General features: G+C 45.8%; 1 protein-coding gene across 1 annotated transcript; it reads right to left on the bottom strand.

Annotated features, from left to right (window-relative positions):
* Positions 1-276: 276 nt before the first annotated feature.
* LOC119169523 (serine/threonine-protein kinase PLK1) lies at positions 277-27,000 on the bottom strand. The gene is made up of 10 exons (XM_075877204.1): positions 26,875-27,000; positions 23,134-23,241; positions 19,506-19,622; positions 18,515-18,828; positions 11,955-12,154; positions 9,748-9,870; positions 7,800-7,877; positions 6,758-7,058; positions 4,162-4,408; positions 277-1,242 (listed from the first exon to the last, which is right to left on the bottom strand). The coding sequence occupies exons 1-10, from the start codon at positions 26,986-26,988 to the stop codon at positions 1,051-1,053; spliced, it is 1,794 nt and encodes a 597-aa protein (XP_075733319.1). The 5' UTR covers positions 26,989-27,000; the 3' UTR covers positions 277-1,050.
* Positions 27,001-27,686: the final 686 nt, after the last annotated feature.

Here is a 27,686-nt window from a genome sequence, read left to right as displayed (position 1 = left end):
GGTATATACACCATCAAACGCAGAATCGAGACCGAAAACATTAAAAAGAAACAATGAAACACAATAAAAAGAAACTATGAAATACGTAGTTGACTTATTTGGCACTTAATTATTTTTCCTGATATGTGATCTATTTCTTCTATACATTTGTTGTTGTTCAAGAGTGCCACAATCTGGCAGTGGCTTGACGCAATTGTCCGAGAAAGGCGTACTCGCACGCACGATTACCCCCCCCCCCCCCCAAGACACACACACACACACACAAAAGACGCATAACGCAACACCACGTGGATTTGCATAACGCAGTCGAAAACACTTGCAAATGGCGGCGAATAGCGTGCATGCGCATAATATTGATCATAATATGCTCCATTGTGGTGCGCCCGTTTAGTTACTTGGAGATTACCCAAAGAAACGTTGAAGGAAACAGCGTATCAGGAGGCGCTCGCTGTTCGCGACGTCTTGTGCTCTTGCGCACCGTGTGCACACCACGTTACTTTACGGGAATATTAAATTCCAATTTCCAATTAGTTTATTTCACACTTGTACAGAGGCAAGGCAAAATGAGACTCGCATGTCTCTTGACGAGACCTTCATCCCAGACATGTCTAACAAAAAAGTTACTAGAAACGTCATTCATCGCTCGCGTTATATTGTTAAGATGTTGCAAAGTGGTACAGCTAACATCAGCTCATCGTCATAGAAATTGAAATGATGAAGAAATGAGGACCAATCAGCAAGAAGTGACAGGTACGTGCTAAGCACATAAAAGCTAAGTAAAAATTTTCCGGCGAGGACGGTTTTTATTTGTCAGTGAGAAAAAAGTCACACAAACACTCACTGTTCCACCCGAGTAACACACATGGCACTGAGCGTCGTGTGTGTTACTCGGGCTGATGTGCGAGTGTTTGCGAGAGTCAAGGACGCGCTAAATATCCTAGCATGACGAATAACGAACTAGCCCGACAACAAGTTATATTGAGAAAAAAAAAAGAAACTACGAAATCTCGGTCGCAGGACGGAGTGAACAAAGATGGGAAGGCAGTCGGACTAGGAGAGCACGTCGGCCAGCTGGTCTATGACTTCCCGCGCATACTTTAGCCGTGTCAATAGCTCGGGCGGGCAGCCCTTATGCAAAGTCTGCAGTCGGTACGTATGGAAAACCCGGTCTTCATCGATGTACGTCCCTGCTGCCATCAGTGGACACAAGATGAGCTTCGTGTGGGCCCGGAAAAAGTTTATCTGGAACAAAGAGAGAGAAAAATTGGTTGAAAGGCAGCTCGAATTCAATATAATCAAAGAGTATACTGAGGGAACTCGGAAAACGAATTCTGGATGTCCTTAAACGGCAAGTAGTTTAAAGTACGCTCACAGACATTCTTCAGAGAGGAAACTCACGAAGTGGAGGCAATGCCCTCAGTCTGGCCTGCTAGGTGGTCTGTATGCTGCTGCATCGGGTAAAAGCAACAAGTACTAAATAAAAGGCGAGTGGGTTGTGAGAGAGTATGCTCCGACTTAGCCCTTTCGAACACCTTCCAACATGAAGCGTTTGAGCTAGCCCATGGAGAGGGACAATGCATGAATTTCCTAGCAAAGGAGGTCTTATGTAACATGCTTCATCAAGGCTTCGGTATCTTGACCAAGTGTATAGGTAAACGTTGCCGCTAAACATCAGCGAGAGTTCTGTGCAATGCGCGCGTGCGCGCACATACACATACACACACACACTAAAAAGACAACACAGAAACAAAGCTGAAGTGTTGTAATGGCACATAGTTCACTGCCGCGTTCAGCTAGGCTATCCAGCCTACAATTGTAGCATTTTAAATAGAGCGCGCACACACACACACACACAAACACACACACACACACACACACACACACACACACACACACACACACACACACACACACACACGACTTTTACCAAACACAAAAGTGAAATCCAATGATGCTGTCGATTCAGTTGCAGCAAGCATGACGATGGTTATAGCGCGAGAACAGAACGACGACAAAGAAACAAGAAGACAAGACGTTCTGTTTTCGTGCTATAACTCTCGTCATGTCATACCAACTACCCAAACGGCCCCACTTCTATGCAGCAAGCAGCCACGCAAACTATACGAGAAAAACACTGCAGCAAAACAAGATGCCCTAACCCAATATAGAACGTGATTACTGGATTGGTTGCCCCGCCACGAGGTTGGCATGCTATATGAAGGCCTCCTACGTAGGGTAGCCACTTTTCCTCGATAAAGAAACAGAACCTGCGGAAGGTGGGTGAGTTTGCGGTGGTTTAGAAAGAGAGAGAGAAACACAGGAGAAATGCAGGGCGGTTATCCAAGCTGGGATTGATTGGCTACCCTACACGGGGGAGGGGGGGTAATAGAAGAACTAGAGAAAAGAAATTAAACCATCTCGCGCTAAAGGGAACCATGTGTCGATGCGAAGTAGCGGGCGCTAACGCTTACACTGGCGGTGACGTTGACGCTGCCTCTCAACGCGGTGTTGCGTAGGAGAGAAACATCGAGAGCCGCAAAGCACGCAGTGATGGGCCGGTGTTACCTATACTGGAACATGCCAATTGCTGTCAACGGGCAATGGGAGACAGAAGACTCCAATTGTAAAAGTTGCGGTTGCCAGCCTCGATTGCAGACCATTAGTGTGCTAGAACGTCATAACGACAAATCAACACGCGAAATCGCTGAGGCGTATCATATCGAGAAATTTGGTGACGAATGCGTGAGCATTCGGTGGCTTTGTATAAAAAAAAAGATTGACCTTTTATCATTGTGCCTTCGTTTTTATCAGACACTATCCCAGAGCTATGTCACGTTGCTCACGTTTGCTTCTCGAAAGATTTTACCCGTTTGTATATATGAACATATGTGCCGCAAAAAATAGAGTTCGTAGTCGGCGCTCATGTTGCCCCTCTTTGCCTTCCTTTCCTCGCCTTATGTACGCTTTTCTTCTAGCACTTTCGCTCGGCTGCTCACCCGCAGTTCGCGGGATCAAATCCCGTCAGCGGCGGCTGCATTTTCGATGGAGCCGAAATTGCTGTAGGCCCCTGTGTTGAGATTTGGGCGCACGTTAAAGGACCCCAGGTGGTCAAAATTTCCGGAGCCCTCCACTACATACGGCGTCTCTCGTAATCATATAGCGGTTTTGGGACGATAAACCCCACATATCATCATCATCTTCTAGCACATTCGTGCTTGCGCTGCAATCTCTATTAACATGAAATTCAACCAACTAGCCCGTATAGCCTTTGCTGTAATTTTGGTTCTCAGGATCAGGGGTCCTTTGAGTTACTAGGTGGTATGGCACAAAAACAAACAGGTGGCAATCTCACTTCTTCCAAAAAGAAGCCCCAGACCTTGTCAAATTCAGTTTTTCGAAGCCAAGCCAAAGTACCTTTAGTGCATTAACCACCCAATCTAAAAAGAAATACTGCACGTATTGCAACACAGTATTGAGCAAGATTAGCGAAGTTTTACCCCCATTACTCACCATAGTTTCTATATCGAAAATGCAACACAGAGTTACTTGACTAAATCAAGAAAGAAGGATACATGAACATCAACTAAAAAGTTTGTTGCATCAAAATTATAATATCAAGTTAAACAAGTGTACAAGAAGCTGGGCTAGTTGGACTGGGTTCAAGACGGTGAATTCGAATTGTACAGTGTAATCACACAGGATAAATATGGGACAGAGTTGGAAAGAGTGGTACTTCCTGCACTCCGTCTCATTAACCGTTGTCTTCTCGCGATGCGAAATTCGCTATCATAAATCAAGTTGAACCTCAGTTTAACTATCGGTTCTGCTTGCTCAGCATGCTTCTGCGATACTGTCGACCCCGATGCCGTTTTTGCAATAGTGATATTTTATTATTATATGGGGTTTAACAATCCAAAACCATGATATGATTATGAGAGACGCCGTAGTAGAGGGCTCCGGAAACTTTGACCATTTTGCGTTCTTTAAACGTGCTCGACAACGCACTGAATACATGGAGCTCTACCATTCCGCCTTTGTCGAAATGCGACTTCCACAATCGAGATTGAACCAGCGATCTCGGTGTCCCATAATTGTCAGACCACCGCGGCGGCCACAATTGCAATACTGTCCCACCCGACGCTTTTTTTTTAAAGGATTCACCTGCAATGTTCCATTAGTCAGGTAGAACGCCATCGCTGACGGCGTTCTCAGCCACCTACGGACGCACGGCAGCCGGACCAGATTGTCACATTCCCTGGGGCTGACATCCGCCCCTGTCGTGAGAAGGTACTGCTTCATGTAATTACAGAAATAGTTCAGCAGTGTGATCTTTTTCTCCAGCGACGGTGGATACTGTTGCAAGGTGTGGTAGTGCTCGATGCAGTCCTCGTCGACGTACGTCACGCTTCTGTTCAAATGAGAAAATAAAAAAAAGTTCTTACGAACCGAGGGTCTAATGGAAAGAACGGCGGTATTTATTCTGGAATACTTGTGGTTCGTGAATCTATAGCTCAACGTGTTTGCCTGATTTTATCGCGCAACAAGTATTCAATGAAATAAAATGTACAATGCCTTCTGTTGTTCAGTAACCACTTTGTCATAATGGTGAATGAAAGAAAAACCATGGCTTTTTCTCATGTCTACAAAGGTGAGAAAAAATAGGGGGGTTCCTTATTAGGTCCTTGACCTTTTCAGGCCCGCATTCGGTTCATCGCAGCCAACTCACTTTTGTAACTTCAAATTACTTCAACTGAAATCATGGTAGTCCAAAATATCTTGCCACTTTTTTGATTGAGCGTAATTAGATTAAATTATTCATCAATGAATACTTAATTGCCTCGTCCCCAATAATGAAATAATTTACACAGGACTACAATGCCCTACCTTTGCACGATGAAAGAATCTGCCTCAGAGAATTGAGAAAACAGCAATACAGTATTTTTTTTTCCCTCGTGACATCCCGTTGTGTGTTTACAAGCCTGAGGCATAAATCGGCAAACTTACTCAAGAGTCGACTCCATCCAGACTCCGATTGAGCCATCAGTCTGAGTCCGAACGAGTCCAATTGAGAAAATTTTCAGCGAGTCTGAGTAAGAGTACGCCCGGCTGAGGAAAAGTGGTGAATGCGAGTCCGAGCGAGCCGTAAGGGCGAGTTATATTTCATGGGCGAGTATGAGTGAGCTTCACATTGTTTTGCCGAGCTCTCGTCCTATCTGCTGAACTTAAGCATTACTATCGCTCTTATGCCTGCCCAAGTTTATATTAATTATGTATACAGACATATCAATGCGGTATAGCGTTCATACATCAGCTCAATATCAACAGATGCGTAAGTTACGCACGGTTTGGAGAAGTTTCTTGACCCTTACTCTACTTTTTTTTAAAACGAAGGCCTCGTAAATGACCTCCCATGTGTGTTATCACTTTCTATCAAAAATTCCCTTAGTGAATTCTAACCACTGCTAGGTCATGTTTAAAAATGCGAGATCAAAAGCGCCAAACAAAGCACCGATAATGCGAGATATCTGCGTTAAAAAGCATTGGCGCCTTGGACTAAACAGCTAACAGACCGTTAATGCACTCGTAACGGTCGAATCACTCACTCACAGCCGTGAGCATGAGTCTGAGTCCAAGAGAGTAATATTTTCATCAGTATGAGTCCGAGCGAGTCCGGTTGAGGGAAACATCTGCCAGTGTGAGTCCAAATGAGACCAATGGGTGAGGTATGTTTCATGAGCGAGTTTGAGTGGACTCGAAATTTTTTGCCCAATTATGGTAGCAGGTTGGTAGCATGTGTAAAGCAGATGTTAAACACAGACGAGTTCTAGTGGAAGAACACATTTTTTTTCACCAGTTGATTGGCAACTGACCTACAAATATGACGATTCTACTTGAAATAGCAGAACCTAAAAGTGTTAAATCTACGTACGTGGGAGTTTTAGCTGTCCACCCAGAGTGGATTGGATGCTCATATCCCCAATAGGTTTGCTTTGCCTCATGACACTTGCGTCCCCATTAATCTTGCTCCCACATTATGCATGTCCCCACTGAAATACGGAGGCCAGTAAGCTCAAATTGATAGAAATAATGGAATTTTTACATTGCATAAGCACGGGAACCTCCTATAATTTCTTATTGCCGCTGATACCATAGCGTGTACTGAGATACTTGGATTGTAAACAATGAAAGAGGGCACATTTCCACATGCAGATTCATTCAGCTATTCTAACATATAAATGTGGAAGTTGCACAACGCTTCAACTTACTTGCAATGCAAAGGACGCAATGCAAATCAAGCCAATTGTTTCAACAACTCAAACTAAATTAGTTTAGAATGATCAAGTTTAGTGAGAATTCTTGTAGATTTCAATATCAGATGTCATCACTAGAAAAAATGCATGCTTAAACTTAAGCACCCTAAAAGCAGTGGGACACGACATTTTCCGCTTTTAATATTTTCGTATCGTTGGCTCAATAACATTTGCTCAAGCCTGTTGTATCTCCTTAAAATCAAATCCAATCAAGTTTTTGTGATAGAAACATAAGGTATCGCGGCCCGTCAATGCATAAACCAGAAAATGACACGGCTATCTGCGTTCTGTTCTGAGTTCTTCAGTGTATGAAGAGCTTCAACGCGGCAAAGGTTCCCACCCATTCTTCTCCCCTCCTTTTTTTTAAATCTTCGTGGAACGATAATTTATTGATACAAGCAAAAACATTTTTCTATTCGTGGCATCGCGGAGGAGGGAGAACTCACTGGCCGTTGCCCAGCAGAATCAGTTTGGTGTTATCGTTGTAGACTACGCCAACGCTGTTGTCGCACAGCTGATAGCCCAGCCCATACTTGTCAGTGTAGTCTAGCCACTTGCTGAGCCAGAAAACTGGCACAGAAGCCGGATCCTCCGCCTCGTCGGGACGCTCGAAGCGTAGCTGAGGTGGGCGAGCGTTGACCAGGCACGTCAGCAGACGCTGAAGCTCGGCGAGGTGAGCCTTGTGCGGAGCCCCTTCGCTGGCCGCGTTCTCTGCGGCGGGTCTCCGAGAGCTGCCTGGTAGGGCAGCTGCATGAAAGGCGCAACAGCGACAAATTGTCGACGTCAATGAATGCCAAAGCACACCATATATAAGTGTGCGCACGGAGGGTGGGGGTGGATAGGGGGACCAAGGGGTGCCCACTCCCCCTGCACACCTAAGAGATGGGGGTGAGGGGGCACGGAGCCCGCCCCACACATTGACTTCATAGAGAGGAGAGGGGGGCGCTGTAATGTACGCCCCCCCCCCTCCCTGTGTAGGAACTCTACGCACACCTATGCTCTGTTCCATAGATGTCAATGCTGTGAAGACTGCAAGAACTTCCGTCTGTGACTCCGCGCACCCTACAACAGCGTTACGTAGTAAACGCATTGATATGTCTGTAGACACTCGCGCGAGCAGCAAGGACAAGCAAATAGATAAAAAGAGATAAAAATGGTAAAGAGATAAAAACAACAACGCAAAAGCTAGCAATTTATTGCTGCGCGTAAGACTGTAAGAAACAACTGAATTGTGGGTGTGAAACGATCCTCTGGATCGAACACACATTCTGCAAGAATTCTTGCTAGGCGCCACAGCCTGGATATAGAAAGGAGTATAGCCGCAGCAAGATCACTGAGTTTTAATGTGCTCTGTTCGGAAACTCAAATCAGGCCATGCAGTGTTTTCCTACCACCATTTCTTTCTCGCACGTATCTCCTTATGTTGAGGTTGTTCGCCAATTAGAGAGAGGGAGAAAAAAAAAAGAAACGAATATTACAATTACGCACACTGTTGGGGTTCGGGGCACTGCGCAGGCTTGGCTGCCTTTTTCGTGCTCCTTATGGGCGTCACCTTTGCGCCTAGTTCTGCAAAAGAAATGCACGCAAGAAGTGAGGACGCTTTTAGGGAACACAAAGAGAAACAATTACTTGGTTTATATTGACAAACTGCGCCCTGAAAACTCTAACGCCAAATGTTTCACAATCATAAGTTCATTATTAATGAAAAAACTCAAGTTCAGAGAACACTGAAATTTTGGCGAGATTGTACTTATAAGAGCACCTAACCAGACGAGAAACGATAGACAGAGTGACACGGCAGGTGGAAAGTGAGGACAATATACATTTTTCGAGAGATTATAGTAGGAGTCTATTCTCACAGGTAAGCATTTGCATCAACATGTCAAATAAGCATGCCAAATATCATAGTCGCCGTTTTTTCGTTTCCGAGAAAAGGCATGTTCATTTTAAAACCAGTCTAAAAATCGGTACTCAACCAGGAACAAGTAAGAAAAGCCACAGGGTGAAGAATGCCCACACCGAAGGCAAGAGACTCTCTTATTCAGCTCATGAAATTTCCCAATAAGAGTACGAACAGATCCCGAGAACAGGTTGCCTGGGCAACCCGTTTACACTACCATAGCCCCTTAAGGCTACGCTTATAGTTTTCCTTTCCCATGGCTCGCTGTGCAATCCTCATTTGAACCCCGATAAAGAGTCACCATGCATTTTTTCGCTTAATTGGTAGGTCTCTCTGTGTTTTCGGGTAAAACTAAAAAAAATAGACAAACACTCGGCGTTAATATTGACGACCCGGACTGATCTTATAAACCCCGATTTGAAAAGGGTATTTCCAACGTTCATAGAGCATTTTCAAAGTTAGAAATCATCGATCGAAAAGAGCGCGCCTCATCAGCGTCTTGTAAGATATTCTTGAGTCTACTGTGAGATTTAACACCGTATGTAATACAAACGATCGTAGATGTTTTGTATTCAAGTATTTGTGCTTGTGTGTATGTGCTTGTGCTTTGAGATCTTCAAAAAAGTACAGTAAGTTTAACTTGTTCGCATGTTTCCTGGTTCAGACATTTCATCCAAGACTTCGGAGTACTGCAAGCAATAATTAATAATAATAATAATAATAATAATAATAATAATAATAATAATAATAATAATAATAATAATAATAATAATAGGTCCTATATTATTGATCAGAAAGTTGAGCTATGCTGGGAGAAAAAGCTGAGAAGCAGCCTGACAAGCGCCATTTCTTCATAAGTACACTTCGGCGAGTTTGCTGCAGGGCACATCAAGGGCCGTATTAACAGAGAAAATAGTGAACAGAGAGTGAAAAAATGAATGAATGGCAAAAATGAATTATCAGCAGCAACGCAACACGTATTCATTGAAAATAAAGTATATATGAACACAATGTGACAGCTTGCGACGCAATGATTGGTGACTCCGTATTTCAAGAAAAGTTTGCTCCGAAAACATGGAGGCCTATTTCAACCAAGTACTGGTAAGATGCTGCTTTTATATACCTTGATATTTTGTTTACACAATGAGCCATGATTCATGATCAATTTAAGACATGTGAACCTATGCATATGTTAGTAGAAATTATTACTGCTGGAGTTCATCTTTACTAGTTAACTATGCACAACAAGCTCTAACTTACAAGATAATAAGCATCAATTACTAACACAGTAAATGTACTTAGGTAAATGTATGTACTTATAAATATTCCGTTTTTGTGTCTTTATTGTTAGCCAACCTGTACATTTTGCTGCAAATTGCATTGTACTGGCCACGGAAACTTCAGGCTGTCACTCCAAATAATCCTTGTAAGGACAATTTTCCGAAAATAACAATAAAGTTCCACTGGCCGATTGACTTAATTTTCACCTCGAACGAAGTTTCGACTTTATGGATTGACCGAGAAAGACCAACTTACTTAAACACACATTGCACTCCAGCAGAGGCTTGCGGCTATTATTCGCTGACAGGTTGGCATTCAGTGTGTCGTTGCGGGGCTCCGTCGTTAGGCAAGATGTCGGTAGACGAGATGGCAGGGGCCCTGCAACAAGCGACACTTGCGTAGTGAAGCAGTCTATTCCCATTCAACAACCATTGTGTTCAATTCGGTATACACAGGGCACAAACACAAGTAGATACGAATGAGACAAACAACCAGCAACATTTGTCAATCCGTGTAAAAAAAAACAATCACTTGAATAATACCTGTGCCACATGTCTGTTTAGAAAGCCATCCAATCGACGCTACATTGACTCCACAATCAAGCTCCAACTTTGCGGCAAGTTTCGCAGGCTGTCTTGTCAAAAGTCCATCGAGTCAACGGAGTACCTCACAAATTCGTCAAAACTTTGATGAGCATTGCGTAGTGATAACGGAAACAGTCTGAACGTGCCCCCTCATTCTTGCTGTGCTCGTACTCGCCATTAAAAAAATGTGTATGCAACCAATATGCTTTAGTAGCAGTATACGTGAGTATTCTGAATTACTTGACGGGCCACCTAAACGTGCGAACTGCTCATACTCTCGACAACAGCAACGCGATTGTCGTTGTCTTGAGTCTTGCCATCTATCACTCGCTAGTTTCGCTTATAGCGAACCAAAAGTTTTGCTGCTAAAGACCTGAGCTAAATGTGTACTCACAACTATGAATGAACAGTTTATTGAAATGTTTAACCGCAGACAATACGCACTTGTGCTTTTAAACGATTTTACATTATTTAACTCTAGGTGACATGAATATGAGAATAAACATGCACAGCGCCATGCTTTTTGCAACTGCCCTGAACAACTCAAAATTCATGATTCAAAACTGCAATTTAACAGTGCAGCAACACCATCGAGTCAGAGTTGTGTTTTGATGCTGGACTGAATGACCTTGCAAAAGTGCCCGCATGACACAGGTATCAAATAGTTCCACCTCATTTTGGGAACAATTCTATCCCCCCACACCCTTCTTATGTCCTGACCCGCATGCACAATGCAATCGCACGAATTGCAAGAGTGTCCATGAAAAGTTTGTATATGAACAGCTTCTGTGAATATTTGAGCACTTAGGATGCTCGAACAAATATTATAGTGTTCCAATTTGCTTCAATAAGAATTTAAGTGACTGGAAATTTCGAAGTATTCGGAACTAACGAATAAGTACACAATAACGCTCATGCAACCTCTTTGTAAAGGTGGTTTTAGTACCGGGATGATATACCGCTATGCGATACCGTGAACCCACCTACCCAGGGGCATGACCACTGGATAAATTACGAAGCCCCACTACAAGCATAGTGAAATTTTGATAGAACGCGTTTTACACGTTATCAACTGCGTTCTACTGAAAATCAAATCTTGCTACTAAGCGAAAGTTAATTGCTAGCGACTTCCTTATATATATATATATATATATATATATATATATATATATATATATATATATATATATATATATATATATATATATATATATATATATATATATATATATATATATATATATATATATATCGAAGTTATTTCACCAGATCACTATTCGCTTAGAACCAAAATTTACTATTCGCACAAGACTAGCAAACGACAAATTTTGGTTCTAAACGTGGTTTTATGAAGTTACTGACACAGGAAAGTGCAGTGAAGCTACAAATCATTTCAACAAAGTTGAAGTAGAAACGACAATGATTAAACGTATGATTATAGTTCGTTGATTTTGGTGAAGAAGTTAGCGGAGAGCCTTTAGGTAAAGCACCTGATGTACTCCCACCTGACTCGTTGTATCGTATGCTGTTTCTGTGCATGCAAAGCTGGAAGTGTTTACAGCTGCTTGCAGCCATAGCAGTGAGTGTGGAACACTTTTCACCGGGTGGCATCCCTTAGGAATCTGGCGAATGAGCCCTTGCATGCTATTTGACGGCATCAAGTGTACCAGAAAGGGACGTGCGCTTCGAATGAACGAAAGAGAATTCAAGGGAAGAAAAGACCATAAGGCGCGTTACCCAAATGTTGCTTGCTCGATCACTGCTGGCAGCAAGGTGTCGGTTCACTTTATTCAAATTTGCAACGCAAAGGGCACAACAAAGTTAAAATATTCATGCTCCCAACGCCTTTCTTTACGAGGGTTATGCAGAGAAACTCACCGCTGAACATGAATTCATCCTTCAAAATGGCTTCAACGTTTGGTCGCCTTTCTGGATCTGGATGCAGGAGCTTCCTGATGAGTTTTTTGGCCGCAGAGCTCACTGACGAAGGCAGGCGATACTCATTTCTTTTTATGCGGGCGTAAGTCTCTTTCAAGGTGGGAGTCTCAAATGGCGGATGACCAACAAGGAGGGTGAACCTGCATGCATGTACCAAAGGCAACACAACTCTGCGTGAAGGGCTGTCTTTTTTTTACACAGGAATGACCATTTAGCACGCTTTTAGAATTATGGAGCCCTTCCCTAACCTAGAAAACGGAGAAAAACAAAGCTTGAAACGCGCGTTCCTAACGTACGAACGTAGCTGTTATAGAACGGCGTAAAATGTGTGACCATGCCCGAAAACTATTATCATGAATGGGCATGTGGACTGTATTTGGCCAAATCCCACAACTCGTGGTGTGGCATGTAGTGACCCTGATGGGTTAGAGAACAAGTACTGTGAGTGAGATAGACAGGCGCACACTGAAAGAAAACAATAATATCAAAGAAGAGGAAGACAAATTCTTGCCACGAAAAAATCCTCACGACGTGGGATGCGAACCCGCGCACTCCTGATCCGTAAGTGTTTTAACGCCTCTGATTTACAGGCACTCTAGCAGAGCATAACATAGCCTCAAAAAGCGTACCGTAATGAAGGGATGTAAAAGTGTACTGATCACGAAGAGAAAGCGAGAGGGTGAAAGCTAGCACAGAAAGATTTAGAAATAGAGTGGAAATGCACAAATAAAAGGAGCTGAAAAAAAAGGCTGATCCCTATTTTGAGGAATCGGTATAACACAAAAGGGAAACGTGTCCTCGCAGAGGCAGTTGAGCGTTCATTGTGTTTTGTTTTTGCCACAAGGGTGAAGGAATGAATGCTACAGCAACAAACTGCATTGCCACGCGAAAAACAGCAAGGCGCTCAAAATTGCCGCACGCACCTTAAGCACAAAGCACGCACGAAATTAGCATGCACAAGGTGAGCTCGGACGACCAACTGTCCCTGCTCGACTCTTGAAGCAGGCTGTTCAAACAGAAATACACACGAAACAAACGCACACGTATACAAAAGACGAACGTGGACGTGCGTGAGCAGCGCGCTCCTTTCGTAAACGCGGTCGCGGCAGTGAGCGAAGTGACCTTCGTCTTTTCTTTAACCACTGTAACTTCAAAGCAAACTTGCGATGGAAGCGTAAATGAACAAAGCGACTGAATCCCGAGATAAGCATGCGCGCATGTGACTGACCACTTTGCGCATAGTAACGCGTGGTGCGGCGCGGGGCGACGACCGTCTGAGCGAGTGGGCCCAACGCACACTTCTCGCGTCAACTAGCTATTGATGACGGCAACACGCTGAAGTTATTGAGCTCCGAGGATCGCCGATGGCACATGGTGTATATAAAAGGCTTACAGTTGGCACCCTTCACAACTATGTTCTGTGGCCCACATGTTAGCGCCACGCACTGCGGAATATAAGCTCAATAGTTCGACGCCCCGTAACATAGGTTTTCTTCTCGTATTTTCTTTGAACTTGATTTTTTCTCACTTTTTGCATTTATTTTAGATGCGAAGCAGCTCTTTGACTAGCCTGTGTAACACTGTCCATCCGTGTCTCTGTGTCAACGCGCGACACCGCGCTTCGCGACACCTCGCCGCCGTTGCTAGGCCTGAAACGATGCCAAGTAGGTCAGTCATAGTTTCCCAATATACACTAGATGGAACTCTGATGCTAGTGTCTATGGGAGCTGCAACACACGGCGCTTCAGCGAGCATGGGAATGATGGTTAGTACACACATTTGTCTAATATTCGTACTTTCGGCCTGCTTTTGGCTCTGTGTGTGGTCGTGTGGCTTGGAGCTGTTTTTTCACGAAAACATAAATTAGCAAATGTTCACCGTTTGCGCTTCACAACCTTATTATTTTAGGCTTACCATTTTGAATCAAGTCACTAAGTTCAAAAGGGTTCGTCCTTTCTTTCTAAACAAAACCGTATCCAGCAATAAACGAAGTCGCAAGTACGATTCGCCGCCCGCAAGTACGAAGACTAGGCAAATGTGTGTACTGCCCACCATTTCCATGGTCGCTGAACGATCGCAGCGCCAGAGTAACCTCTAGTTAATTTTAGGAAACTCTATGGGTCAAGTCGCAGCTGCGCGTTGACGTCACTCTCTCATCCGCTGCTGGCTCCTCCGCCAGCTCGCAACAGATATCTCTCTTGCTTCACCTTCTCCACCGCTCGCAATGCTCGACTGCACGTCAAGTGGAAGCTTTATCTGCGATAAAAAATACACGAAATCCAACCCACCTCCCGTATCATTGCGTTTCAAACAAACGTTGACTCGAGTAAACGTTACACCCGGCTTCGCTTCAAACCATTATTCCAGCACCCGCGTTGACGCCCGCTACAACGGGGTCAACGCCATGCGCACCGCTGCTGCTTCTCATCCCATCGGGATTCCATTCGGGAAGAGAGAGAATAAACATTTATTAATAACAAATGCACACTGAGCCTTCTTTGGGTGGGGCCCTCAGTTTAGGGCTCCATTGCCTTGCGCGACCCTGCGAGCCCGCTGGACCAGCTGCTGCTGTTCCTGCCGGCGTAAGCTGAGCAGTGCAGACTCCCAAGAGGAAGGGGTGGGATTGGGAATGGGAGGAACGCCCTGTGGGGCAGAGAATTCCCACGTGGAGTGGTACACCGTTGGTACGGATCCACAGAAGGGGCAGTAGGAGGGGTAGAGAGTCGGATGAAAGCGATTTAGCATATAAAGGCAAGGAAATGAATTGGTCTGTAGTTGCCGCCAAGCGACAGCATCTGCTCTGTTAAGTGAAGGATGAGGGGGAGGATACGTATAACGGCTCTGTCGATAGTACTGCAGCGTAGCGTTGTAGTTTAGTGGTTCTGTCGATGCGTCGTCTGGATTGGACAGCTCTTCCAATGGAGCCCGGCCGGTCAGCTCTCGGGCAACCGCATGAACGCGTTCATTACCATGGAGAGAGGCGTGTCCAGGAGTCCAGACGATACGCACAGAACGTAATGCGGACGGTGAGACAGAAGAGAGGATATTGTGTGTATGTGCAGCCACAAGTCCTTGAGCGAAAGCACGGCAAGCAGCTTGTGAATCTGTTACAATAGTGACAGGGGAGTCATGTGACAGTGTCGTAGCGTGAACAATTGCTAGAGCGAGAGCTCCCTCCTCTGCCAGACCACTGTCTGTAGTGCGAAGTGTGGCAGACGCCACAAGGGCGTCTGTGTCATCTGTCACGGCTAAACACATGGCTCACTTCTCTGGGTAGCGTGCTGCATCACTGTAAAGTACTTGTAAGTCTGATGTACCATCACCAAAAACGCGTGTCATAGCCTGAACTCGGGCACGTCGACGACCGGCGTGGCGGGAGGGATTCATATTGCGTGGAATCGGAGGCACTTTGATGAGTGCGCGGACAGTAGAAGCAAGTTTATGTCGCGGTACTTGTGCGGGTTTTTGAGGAATCGGGTAGCCAAGACGAGACAGGATGGCGCAGCCCTCACGGGTCTGCCTGAGCCGTTGGAGCTGACTGTTGTGCTGGGCCTCGATGAGTTCGGTTATGGTGTTGTGGACTCCTAATTGAAGAAGGCGTTGTGTAGATGCGTGTGGAGGCAAACCGATAGCCGCCTTCACAGCTGTCCGTAGAAGGATGTCCATGTTTTTATTTGAGCTAGAGTGAGATTGTGAAAGGGAAGATGATAGGTGAGCCGACTAACTATGAGTGCTTGTAGTAAACGGAGGACATCCTTCTCACAGAGGCCTCTCTTGCGATTGGTGATGCGTTGGATCATGTTCAATTTGAGTTATCTGCTGAGCCAGAAGGTGTGTAGTGTGCGAAGCCTTGCCGTCGGACTGAAGGTAGAGGCCTAAAATGTGAATTCGTGGTACCAGAGGGATAGGATGGCTATTAAGAAACAGCGAAATGTCAGGAGAATCAGCGGTTTTGCGGCGCCGCTTGTATACCGATAACAACTCTGACTTATCCACTGAGCACGTAAGGCTGCCGGCAGCAGCATAGTCTTGTACCATAGACACAGCTTCCTGTAGGGCGTCCTGAATGGTTCCGTCTGATCCTTTGGTCACCCAAATTGTAATGTCATCTGCATAGATGGCATGCTGGATGTTGGGAACCTGTTGTAAGAGGGAAGGGAGTTTAGCCATAGCCACGTTGAACAAAGTGGGCGAGAGAACCGAGCCCTGTGGTGTTCCTCTGCCTGCGAGACGAATGACGTCCGAACGGAGGTCTCCAATCCCAATAGTGGCCGTGCGGTCAGAAAGAAAGGACCTGACGTAATTGTAGATACGTGAGCCACACTGAGATGAAGCGAGATTGTCAAGAATAAGGTCGTGGGAGACGTTGTCTAAAGCACCCTTCAGATACAGGGCCAGAATAGCTCGGACCTGGTTTGAAGTGGGGCTATCCAACACGTCCTCCTTAATCTGTAATAATACGTCCTGTGTAGAGATACCAGGACGGTAGCCGAATAGTGTATCAGGAAAAAAAGTGATTGTCTTCGAGAAATGGTTGTAGTCGAGAGAGAACAACGCGTTCAAAGAGTTTAGCTACACATGAAGTTAAGGATATAGGGCGAAGATTCTGGAGGGATAGCGGCTTGCCAGGCTTTGGAATAAGTATGATTTCTGCGTGTCGCCACTCCTGTGGTAGCGTGCCGTTTTTCCAATGTTCGTTGTAAAAAGCGGTTAAATATTCGATGAACTGGTCATCTAAATTACGCAGAAGTGTGTACGTAATCCCGTCTGTACCGGGTGCTGTGTTGCGCTTAATGATTTGCAAAGCTGCCCTAACTTCTGCTTCTGTAATGTCCTCATCTAGAGGCGTATCGTGTACGTGTGGATAATCACGGTAGGCGGGACGGGGGCCCGTGGATACATAGTGTTGCTTTAAGGTGTGCAGCAGAGTGTTATCGTCGAGCGCTGATTTGTGGAGAATGGTGCGGATTGCGTTAGCAGTGTGTGATTTTGTCTGCGTGGGATTTAAAAGAGGACGGAGTATACGCCACGTTCGAGGTGTACTTAGTGAGCCGTTGAGTCGATCACAGAAGTTATGCCAATTGTTGCTAGTGAGGATGTTCGCATAGTCCTGTGCCTCAGTAGCTAGTTTGGCGATTCGGAGACGACGTTTTCGGTTATGTTTCTGTCGCCGCCACCGCCGTGTCAAGCCTCTGTGGGCATCCCAGAGATGTAGCAGATGCCGGTCCACATCCGGCGTTTCTGTCGTCGCAGCGATGAGTTTGGCAGCTCTTTGAAAATCGGAGTGAAGTTGTAATATCCAAGCCTCTAGAGAAGGAGAGTCTTGATGGGTCTATAATGGTCTATAATTTTTTAAACGTCATATCTGTTACGAAAGTACGTCAGCGGATCCGCGGTAGAGCCCGGCACAAAAAACTTGTATTAAAAAGAGAAAGAAGTAGAGAGAAGAGATATAATTAAAAAGGAAGCAAACATCGTTTCACCTAAGAACTGCACCACCTGACCAAGCCACGCACGTATACGCTCACCGACGGAGACATCATTCGCAAACTGCGTTCTATAGTGCATAGAAGCACCTGATAGTGTCTAGAAGGTCACGAGGCGTCTTAAGAAAGGGCGTACCTCTGAGGAGCACGACGTTTTAAGGGTGAAGCTTTTTATAACGGCACCTGTTCGTCCCTCGTGCCCGTTGTAGTATGTAACAAGTATAACATTTTGACCAAGGTGGTGCCTGTGAGAGATTTCTTCTCTGCGTTGTTGAACAATAAAAGATAGTGCTCAATGTACATGCCAATGGCTGCTAAGGGGGAATGAGAGGCAGGAACATTCGGCTTTTAGTTAACGCGCACGTTGCAATCCCCTTTAGCAGCCATTGGCATGTACATTGAGCACCATCTGACAGGAAAAGGTTGCTATGTTATACTCGCTGGGCGTAACCTCCTTGGTTTTAGAAAGGTTTAGCGAGCGTTGGGCCGCAGTGCCATGAATACAGTGAACTAGTGTATACCATGAACTCGTGGTGGTTTAAGGTGGGAAGTAGACCCGAAGCTCAAGCCGTAAGAAAGTGTGCGTGCGCTACCTCTCGTTTTGTCCTTGGAATGTCCGATGGATGGCGGAGCTTCTATGTGGGGAATATTTGATGAAAAGATGCAAGATGGTGGTACTTGGAGTGTTGAATAGATGGATGAACGGACACACAGACAGATGCATGGATGAACGCATGAACGGACGCAGGGGCAGATGCATGAACGAACTCAGGGACGGACACACGAACAGACGCACGCATGGACAGGCGGATGGTCGTATGGACGGTTACAGAGACGGACGCATGGATGGACGGAAGCAAGAACGAATAGACGGACGAATGCTTCGCCCCACTCTTTATCATTCACTCCGTGGGTATGCTGCCATTTTTGTTTTTTTTCACGAGACAGTATCGCCTATCACCACATCTACCGATGCTACCATGCTATACAGTAGCAAACAACATGAGCACTCACAAGATGCATCCTACAGACCAGATGTCAACCTCGAAGCTGTGCCCCTTCTTCGAGAGTACTTCAGGTGCTACGTAGTTGGGCGTGCCGCAGAGCGACCTCCTCTTCTCGCCATCAAACTGCAAGCGGATAGCGAGCCCAAAGTCTCCCACCTTGAGTTCCATCTTGTCATTCAGCAGAAGGTTGGCCAGCTTCAGGTCTCTGTGAATCACCTTCTGTTGCACGAGGTAGTGGCACGCAAGAAGAAGCTGGTGTAGAAAGTAGCGTGCTTCTGCCTCCGTGAGTATCTTGCGACGCCTGTGCATTTCCATGAGACTCTAAAAAGACCAACGAAATTCGGTCACAGTCTTCCTGCGGGAGGCACAACCACGGTAATACATCTAACAGTAACTCTCTAAGGGTTGAAGACGCTATTATATGGTAATGCAAACAAGTCCCAAAAACACAATGGCTAAGTAAGAGAGATGCTGCTGTGAAGAGCTCTGCAAACTTCGACCGCCTGGTGCGTTTTAAATTGCTCAGATAATTTGGACTTCTAGCGTTTTTCCTCCAGGAAATGCGGTTACTGTGGCCTGTACTTGACACTGCAACGTCTGGGTGAGTATAGTCGTGATCCAGGAAACGCGGTTACTGTGGCCTGTACTTGATACTGCAACGTCTGGGTGAGAATAGTCGTGCACCAAAACCGTCAAACCGACGTTATGGGTTCATTTGCCTGATGTATCGTGGCTCGTTCGACAAAAACAAAAGCGGATCTTCATTAATGCGCTACACAGAACTCGCAGCTTTGCCTATTATCCTGCACTACTCCCTACATCATTTGACGCCTGAATTCCCTGAGTGCGAAATCCGTAGGATCATTTTGAAAAACTTTGAACTGTTTTCTTGGTTCACCTAAATTTTAAATTTCTTTACATGAATTTTTAAGCTACGTTAGGAGTGAATATCACATGATATGGTGTTGACATGTAATAAATAGAGCGGGTATACATACCCGTCGATTGCAGAGCTCCAGGATGATGTATACATTCTTTTCATCCTCGAAGTAACTGTTGAAACCGACGATGTTCTTGTGATCGAGGCTCCTGTGAATTTGAATCTCCTGGTGTATCTGCGAATAATGGACACATTGCAGAAAACAGCGTGGAATGTAATGCATGTCTGCAAACACAAGGGCCTCTATACATTTCACTGTAGTGGCTGCTACAAAAGTAAACTAGCACTTGTTCCAAGTGCGAATACAACAGATCAGTGAAGCTCTTTCAGAAATGGGACATAAATGAACATGCGCCTGATCACGCTGCCGTCTTTCGTGAAGGCAGTGTGGTGTGCAGTGAGCGAGTGATTGTGCAGCGCGCGCGAGCCATCTGCCGCTGCGCTTGCGCTCCCGCTGCGCCGCGCAGCGGGAGCCTTGTTTACTCTGTGCACTTTGTTCACTCGGTGCACTAGCCCGGCGTTTACTCGGTGCACTGCCCGGCGCAGGGAGCTTCGCCGGCGACGGCAGTGTGTGGGCCTTAAGAGCTTCGCTCTTAAAAATTGCCAAACAAACACTTTTCAGAAAGTTACAAAAACCGCCAATGGGGCGTGCTGGTATACGCTCATGATGGTGAAGCGATAAAAAAGGAATGGAGACTTATGAAGAACACTGGACAAGGCGCGACTACGAAGTGAGTTTTATTTTGGGAACAACGCGCTAATACAGATAAGTTGTAGTACATCGGTGTTAGAATCGGAGTGCTGTAGTTTACAAGCACGCCGATCGAACTGCCTGAGTATCGCATCATGAAAAGCTGTAGTCGTTGCGTCAGGCAGTCATCCATTCTTCCCTTTAACGTGAAGTTGCTTTTAAATGCGAAGCATTTCTCAGCGAACTTCGGCGACTATGAGCGCATCTGTCCATCTAGCCGCCTACGACATTTAGCTCTCCTGGCCGTTTCGATAACGGTATCGATACCAAACTTGGTATGGCATAACATGACTGTATGATGAACATAATTGACTAGTCATAACATAAAAAGCATTACGTATATGTCATGAATGTCATGATTTACATTTCCTGGTCCTGCAGCTCTTGCGGTGGTTTCGTTCCGATGGCATGTTGCAAAACTAGTATGGTATTGCATGATTGCATGGCAAACACAAGCGACAAACCCTAACATAAAAATCATGACATGCGTGTCATGTAACACGATGATTACATGCCACGCTCGTGATGCACTCGCGGCAGTTTCACTAGCGTCGCATATACCAAATTTGGTATTACAATACCTGAATGGATGACAAAAGTATGTAACTGGTGCAAACATGATAGTCATGAGATGCGTGTCACGACTATGACTATCATGCGTGTCGGATGCGTGTCAACAACATGACTACATGCCACGCTTATGATGCGCTGGCGGCCGTTTCGCTAGCTTCACTTATAGCAAATTTGGTATTACGGGGCGTGAATGGTTGACAAAGGTATGATGATGATGATGATGAGTGCTTTTTATTGGCGCAAGGGCCAGACAAAGGTATGATACTGGTGCAAAAATGATAAAAATAAGATGCGCGTCAATGTAACAACATGACTACATGCCACACTCATGATGCGCTCACGGCCGTTTTGCTAGCTTCACATATGCCAAACTTGATATTACGTGACGCGAATGGATAACGAAGGTATGTGACTGCATGGTGCAAACATGATCATCATGAGAAGCATGCCAGGTGAGATAATGACAACATGCCACAGTCAAGGCACCAATAAATTACGACATGACGCGGTGCGCGTGCTCGCCGGCGTTCACTTCGTTGCGTCACGTTGATGTTGCCCCGCCAGGCGCCATTCCTGCCTTATATTCACCGGCGCGCGCCGCGCTGCGTTACGCATGCGCGGTTCAGCGCGTCCAGCGTCCCTCCGTCACAAAAGGAGGGAGATGCAGTGTTGTCTGGGTAACGCATCGTGTTGCGCATATGTCGCATTTCGCGCCAGTTGCAATCGGGCCGAGCCGACAGACGCTGTTTGCGCCTGGCGTCAGACTATAGAGTGCTCGCGTTCTGCTAACGTAGCGTCGCTGTGCCCAGCGTGTGCGCGCGTCAACGCTACATTGGAATATAGTGCGCCCTTCATGAAGCGCTCGCAGGTGTTTTGCTAGCTCCACATATACCAAATTTGGTGTTACGTGACGTAAATTTATTACAAAATATATGACTGGTGTAAACATGAAAATCCTGACACAATGTATGACTGGTGCAAACATGAAAATCCTGACGCGCGTGTGATGTAAGAGCATGACAACCTTCGAATAACGCGTTCGACGCGTTATTCCAAGGTCGTAGGTTTGATTCCTGCTCACGGCAAGGTATTTTTTTCACCCACTTTTCTTTGTTCGTATTTACATTACATTGGTTCTAATAACTCCCCCTATACATTCCTTGGCATTATTGTCTGTTAGCCTGTTAGATCTCATGAATATTGTGTCAAAAACACGGAAAAACGAGCCCTTAGGCATACACTTCTTTCCCTTATATATATATATATATATATATATATATATATATATATATATATATATATATATATATATATATATATATATATATATATATATATATATATATATATATATATATATATGAAGGCACCTTGTCCTGTGTTCATTAATGTGTTCCTTTTTAGCGCTTCACCATCATGAACATCCCAGACGTTGAAATTCAAAACATGATCGAGCGTCCCCTGCACAATATTCGGTACAGTTGGCAAGCTTGTTTTGCATGTAAAGAGAATAAATACCTTCCCGTAAATGTACAGTACGATTAAAGATCTCATCATAACTACATGCATTACGTAATTCAAGAGAGTGTTTTTATTGCTCATTCAACCCCTTGGCTTAAGCGAAGGCTACATAAGTGCACTAGCTTGTTCACTTCAAAGTCACGCAGACTGAAAAGAAAAAAAAAACAGTGCGGAAGTTTCCTATAGCTGGTACACTTCAAAGCTACGTAGACTGGAGAAAAAATTGGCTACAGATGTTCTCTATATAGCTAGTCAATTTCAGAGCCATGTAAACTGGAGAAAAAAAAATTGCCTATAAAGTTCTTTACCGATCCACTTCAAAGCCATGTATACTGGGGACAAAAATTGGCTGCAAAAGTTCTCTAGATAGTCAATTTGAGAGCCACGCAGACTGGGAGAAAACATTTGAGGAGAGGGTGTGCGAGGGGCAGATCGAAGCTTTGTTGAAACCCTGATCACCACACTTTCCTAAAGTAGCAAGTATTTAAAACTTTCGAGTGACAAATTAAGCAGTCACTATTCAAAATGCGAGTAGCATGAATTTTTCAAACTGCAAACCACGTGCATTCAGGTGGCCACGGTATACCTATGCAGTCGAGTATGCATTACGACAGCCATTCTTGCCAAATGTTGCCAGATTAACTCAAGGTAAAACTCAATGCTATGTTTTTGCTTCAATTGGTTACTATTAACTATGCTCCATGACATCGAACATGACATTTTTATATACTGGGGTGTGTAAATTATAATATGTATACTGGCGCTGGTTAGGCAAAGATGTGCACCACAGTAAAATTTAAGGAGCCACATTCAATGATAGTCTGTGCTCCCAGACGGTCACCTTTTGCTTGTGAAGGGGCTTCACGAGATGTGCCTTAGAGACCACCTTGCCAGCATAAACTATGTTGGTAGCTCTGTCGGTGAACTCGAAGCATTTTGCGAATCCACCCTGTAAATGAACAAAGGGCAATATCTATCAATATTCGACCCACCCAAAAAGAACCGCAGCGACATCGGTGGAGTTCAAAGCTCAAAGGAACGTTAGGACAGAAAACTTATAATAGGCTATTAACACTGGAAGGTCCTCTGTCACGGTAGTGCCAGATTGGGCAGCTACAATTAACATTCACCGTAAAAGTTGTCTTTTAATGAGGCAAGACTGCCTTAGCAAAATTGGCGCCCGCATCTTCCCATGGAGGAACTCGAGTGAATGCGTCGCAGAGGGAGGGGGGTATCACAAGAATGTTGCGTAATTGAGTATGATTTTAGAAATGTTTAATTGTTATTTCGTCTTTATTATTCTAATTTATTGAATTAAGGAGAAGCGAAGGGAAGGAGTGTAATGTTAAAGTGTATCTTTATTGCTTGGTGCCATCGTTCTGTTGGCCGGAGAGCAGACGCCCTTGACTGAATCCCGAACGCGTGCTCCGCCGCTGATACACACACTGCCCGCGCTCGAGGGAGAGGAGACGAGGCACGAGCCGAGCATGCGCAGCGGTTATGTGGACGGCGCCGACGCCGAAGCCTAACATCATGCGACTAAAGGCCTGGCCCCACGTATCCGTCGCAGCGCGTCGGCGCGAGGCTTTTTGACGCGGCGCTGCGCTCTCTCCGTATAGGAGGGTGGGCGCGTGGCTACGCGAAGCCACGCGCTCTCTTCCTCCATATGGGAGAGGGCTCGATGCCGCGTCAAAAACACACGCGTTGACGCGATGTGACGGATACGTGGGGTTAGGCCTTAAAGGGCCACTCACCATGCTCCATACCAAATTTTAGTTAGACCGTGGAAGTTGTTGGGTGTCCGATGAGGAACGTTTCGCCACTAACATTTCTTGAATCGGTTCATTACAACCTGAGCGTTTTTCTTTTTTTTGAAGCGGCGTGAAGCGAGGACGAGAGGAGGCGAGCTCGAAACCCTTGCCGCTCCTCCGCGTAGTCTTCGCAAGCCAAATCTCTTCCCTACCCTCTCGGGCATCCGACCAAGAGGTCACGTGCACATGACGTGGCTGAACAAGATCAACCCCCGTGCACGCGAGCGGCGTTTTTTTTGTTGTTGATAATGCAGAGTTATTTTGTGTCGTGGTGTACTGCCTGTTACTGCGGGATAATTCGGAAAAGCTGGCTTAGACGTGGAGAATAGATGAGCACAATGAGAGAGAGAGAGAAACGTTTTATTTCAATCATAGAAAAATGTCGGATGGGGCTCTCAGTCCAGAGCTCCAACAGCCGCTGCTGCGTCCCGCGCCCGCCGAACCAGCGCCCGCTGGCCACTCGGGCTTTCATCACTCAGCATGGCCTCCCAGTCTTGTAGGGTAAGAACAGGAGAGGAGTTGGCAAAGCGCCTGGCAGGCGGACGCTGACATTCCAGCGTTACGTGAAATAACGTCGGTACCGCTCCAAAGCCAGGACATTTGTCAGGGTAAGGAGTGGGATGGAGGATGTGGATTGCATAAACTTCTATTTGGTCCTCCAAAACACAGATCACTGTGTTGCAGGCAGCTCCCACGCGGGGACTGAGATGCCGAGCTCCTCAGCTGCCTCGCGGGCTTGGTGGACAGCCCAGAGCTATTCTGCCAAGGATGTGGAGGAAATAGAGGTTCGGAAATGTGTTCGCCTGCAGTTGACGCACCGCAGTGAGTGCGCGAACGCGTATATAGGAGCGTTCTACGACTGTCGTCCGCTCGATGGGCTGACCGCGGACAGGAACACATGCGAAACGCCGGCACATTAGCCCCGCATCTCGTTGCAACTCACGGTGAAAAAAAAGCAAAAAAAAATGCTCACTGAATTGCCGTGTACGTATAGAGCCATTCATACGCGCACGTCATACCCTCATTCTCTGGGCACGCGCCCGCAAAAGGAAAGGGGAGCAGCGTTAATACTGAAGTGTGACCCATATCCGCGGCACGTAGCGTTGCAAATTGACAGACGTGATCATGAACGCCTTATCTACCCATTTCGCTTGTCAGCTCAAAATTGTCAAACCTGGTCAGTGGCCCTTAAAGAAATGCTCCATATTTAAAAAAGAAGGTTCTATGTGTACGTGTGATGAAACTATACGGTCTGAGAACTTGGGAAGTACGCGGAGATGCCAGCCAGTTGACCTAAGAGCAACAAGCGATTGCTTAGCGAATAATAAAATAGCTCACTCATGCTTGGCTAGGCATCAGCCTTGATTGTGCGTGCACTGGTGCACGCTAGTGTGCATCTGCCGAAATATGCCGTGAGCGACGGCGATCTTTATCGGACCGCTTACAGCGGTTATATATGGGTGGGATGACACGAAGGCAAAACATATAGCCAGCTCTACTTCGCGAACACTGTCGAAACAGCGAAGCTGGGGCCCATCCACCAGGGCATTTTATGCCGGGGTCCAGCATGGCTCCTCAAACGCATTTTTGTCACGAATTTTTTATGTAATGTAATACTAAGAAATAGCAAAGAAAAACACTACAATAAAAAGTTTCGATGCTGAGAGTCGAACCTACAGCCACTCATCCCAATTCCCAAGCCCACCTCTTCCTCTAAGAAGTGTGCACTGCTCAGTAGTAGTAGTAAACAACTTTCTCACGCCCGCCTCTTCCTCTAATAAGTCTGTACTGCTCAGTTGTAGCAGTAAACAACTTGGTAAGGAAAGCCATTGGTTTCCTAAGCTGCACTGGTCAGCTTACGCCAAAAGGAACAGCAGCAGCTGGTTCAATGGGCTGGCAGGTCGCAAAGGGCAATAGAGGAAATGCCCATTCAACAAAAGGCCTCTGTACATTGGCTAATAAAAGTATTCTTTTTGTTCCCATCTAGCTTCTCAGATGCAATCCGGGAAAGTTACTTGCCGTAAGTTTCCCGTGTGCTGCACCCGAAAATGCAGCAAAAGGGTTTTGCGAACACAGAATGACTGAAAAGAGCAATCAGAAACAAACAAACAAAAAAAGACGCGAAACGTAGTGCACATATGTTCAGCTCACCGTGTTGGGCACCTATACGTAGGTCGAGCTATAAAGAGAGACGTAAAAAAATAAAACAAGCGAAAGGATTGGCGCGCGAGGGGCACGTGACGACGTTAGGCCAATCGTTCATCGAGGGAACGCGCAGGCGAGGAGGACAGGAGCAGTTAACAATAGATGATGTTTTTTTTATTTTATTCAGAAACTTTAACTAACATCACTTTCACATAATCAACACGATTAAAAAAAGAAGGTTGAGTTGCCGCACTACTCGACGTGAAATTCGTCACTGCATGCTCGCGGTTTCCCAGAGCCCGGGAAAACTACGACATGTACAGTGTCGCCAAAATGGTTTGGGAAGCGGACATTTCAGAGGAGGAGACGGTAGCAGAGGGTGAAAGGCGATTAGGTCACACGATATCGCATACATATGGTGCGAAAGCCGCCTCAACAGTTACGAAAATCATAAGGGTGGTAGAAGCTAGGGGCATTGGAAATCCTTTCAAGGCAGAAAACTGGCAAGTCCAGAGGAAAGTTAGCCTTCAACGAGAAAGTTCCGCGTCGCGAACACACGCCGACAGGAGCGTTGCCAAGGCAGCGCAGCCCATTCAGGCTAAAGCTTAACTTAGTAAACAGCGCACCTTGCCGAGGAAGTTGCCGCGCACGTATTCTCTCCTGGTTATCTTGTCGACGATGAGGTCTGGCAGGCCTTTCTGAACGGTGGTGCCGGCTTTGGCTGGAATTGCGGAGGCCATTGCGACGCAGCAGCTGAATTCGTTGGAACGCGCGTGCTGCTCATGCGCGTTCATCTCCTTCTTCTTCACCTCTTCTCATGGCTCTTACCCAAGAAGCCTTGAATGCAGCGGATTGGGTAGGTCAAACTTAAAGAATATTGAGCTAAATTGTTCATCCTTTTACACATTTCAATGCTGATATTCCGTAATTAAATTTGTTGCAATAACTATTCGTAGCTTATACGAGAAGTATTATGAAGGAACAAATAAAAAATTTACCTAACACTCGTGCACGTTGTAATGATTGTCGTGATCCTTGTTCTTCTTCACCTTCTCTTGTGGTTCGTACCCACTCTGGCAGATTGGCCAAGAATTGGGCGGGCCTCACCGCGGTGGTCTAGTGACTAAAGTACCCGGCTGCTTACTAGCAGGCCGCGGGATTGAATATCGGCTGTGGCGGCTGCATTTTCGATGGAAACGAAAAATACTCGGCTGCTGACCCGCAGGTCGCGGGATCGAATCCCGGCTGCAGCGGCTGCATTTCCGATGGAGGCGGAAATGTTGTAGGCCCGTGTGCTCAGATTTGGGTGCACGTTAAAGAACCCCAGGGGGTCAAAATTTCCGGAGCCCTCCACTATAGCGTCTCTCACAATCATATGATGGTTTTGGGACGTTAAACTTCACATATCAATCAATCAATCAATCAATCAATCAATCAA

The sequence above is a fragment of the Rhipicephalus microplus genome, chromosome 2 (assembly GCF_043290135.1).
Source record: "Rhipicephalus microplus isolate Deutch F79 chromosome 2, USDA_Rmic, whole genome shotgun sequence".
Classification (NCBI taxonomy): domain Eukaryota; kingdom Metazoa; phylum Arthropoda; class Arachnida; order Ixodida; family Ixodidae; genus Rhipicephalus; species Rhipicephalus microplus.
This window is presented reverse-complemented; position numbering and strand designations above follow the sequence as displayed.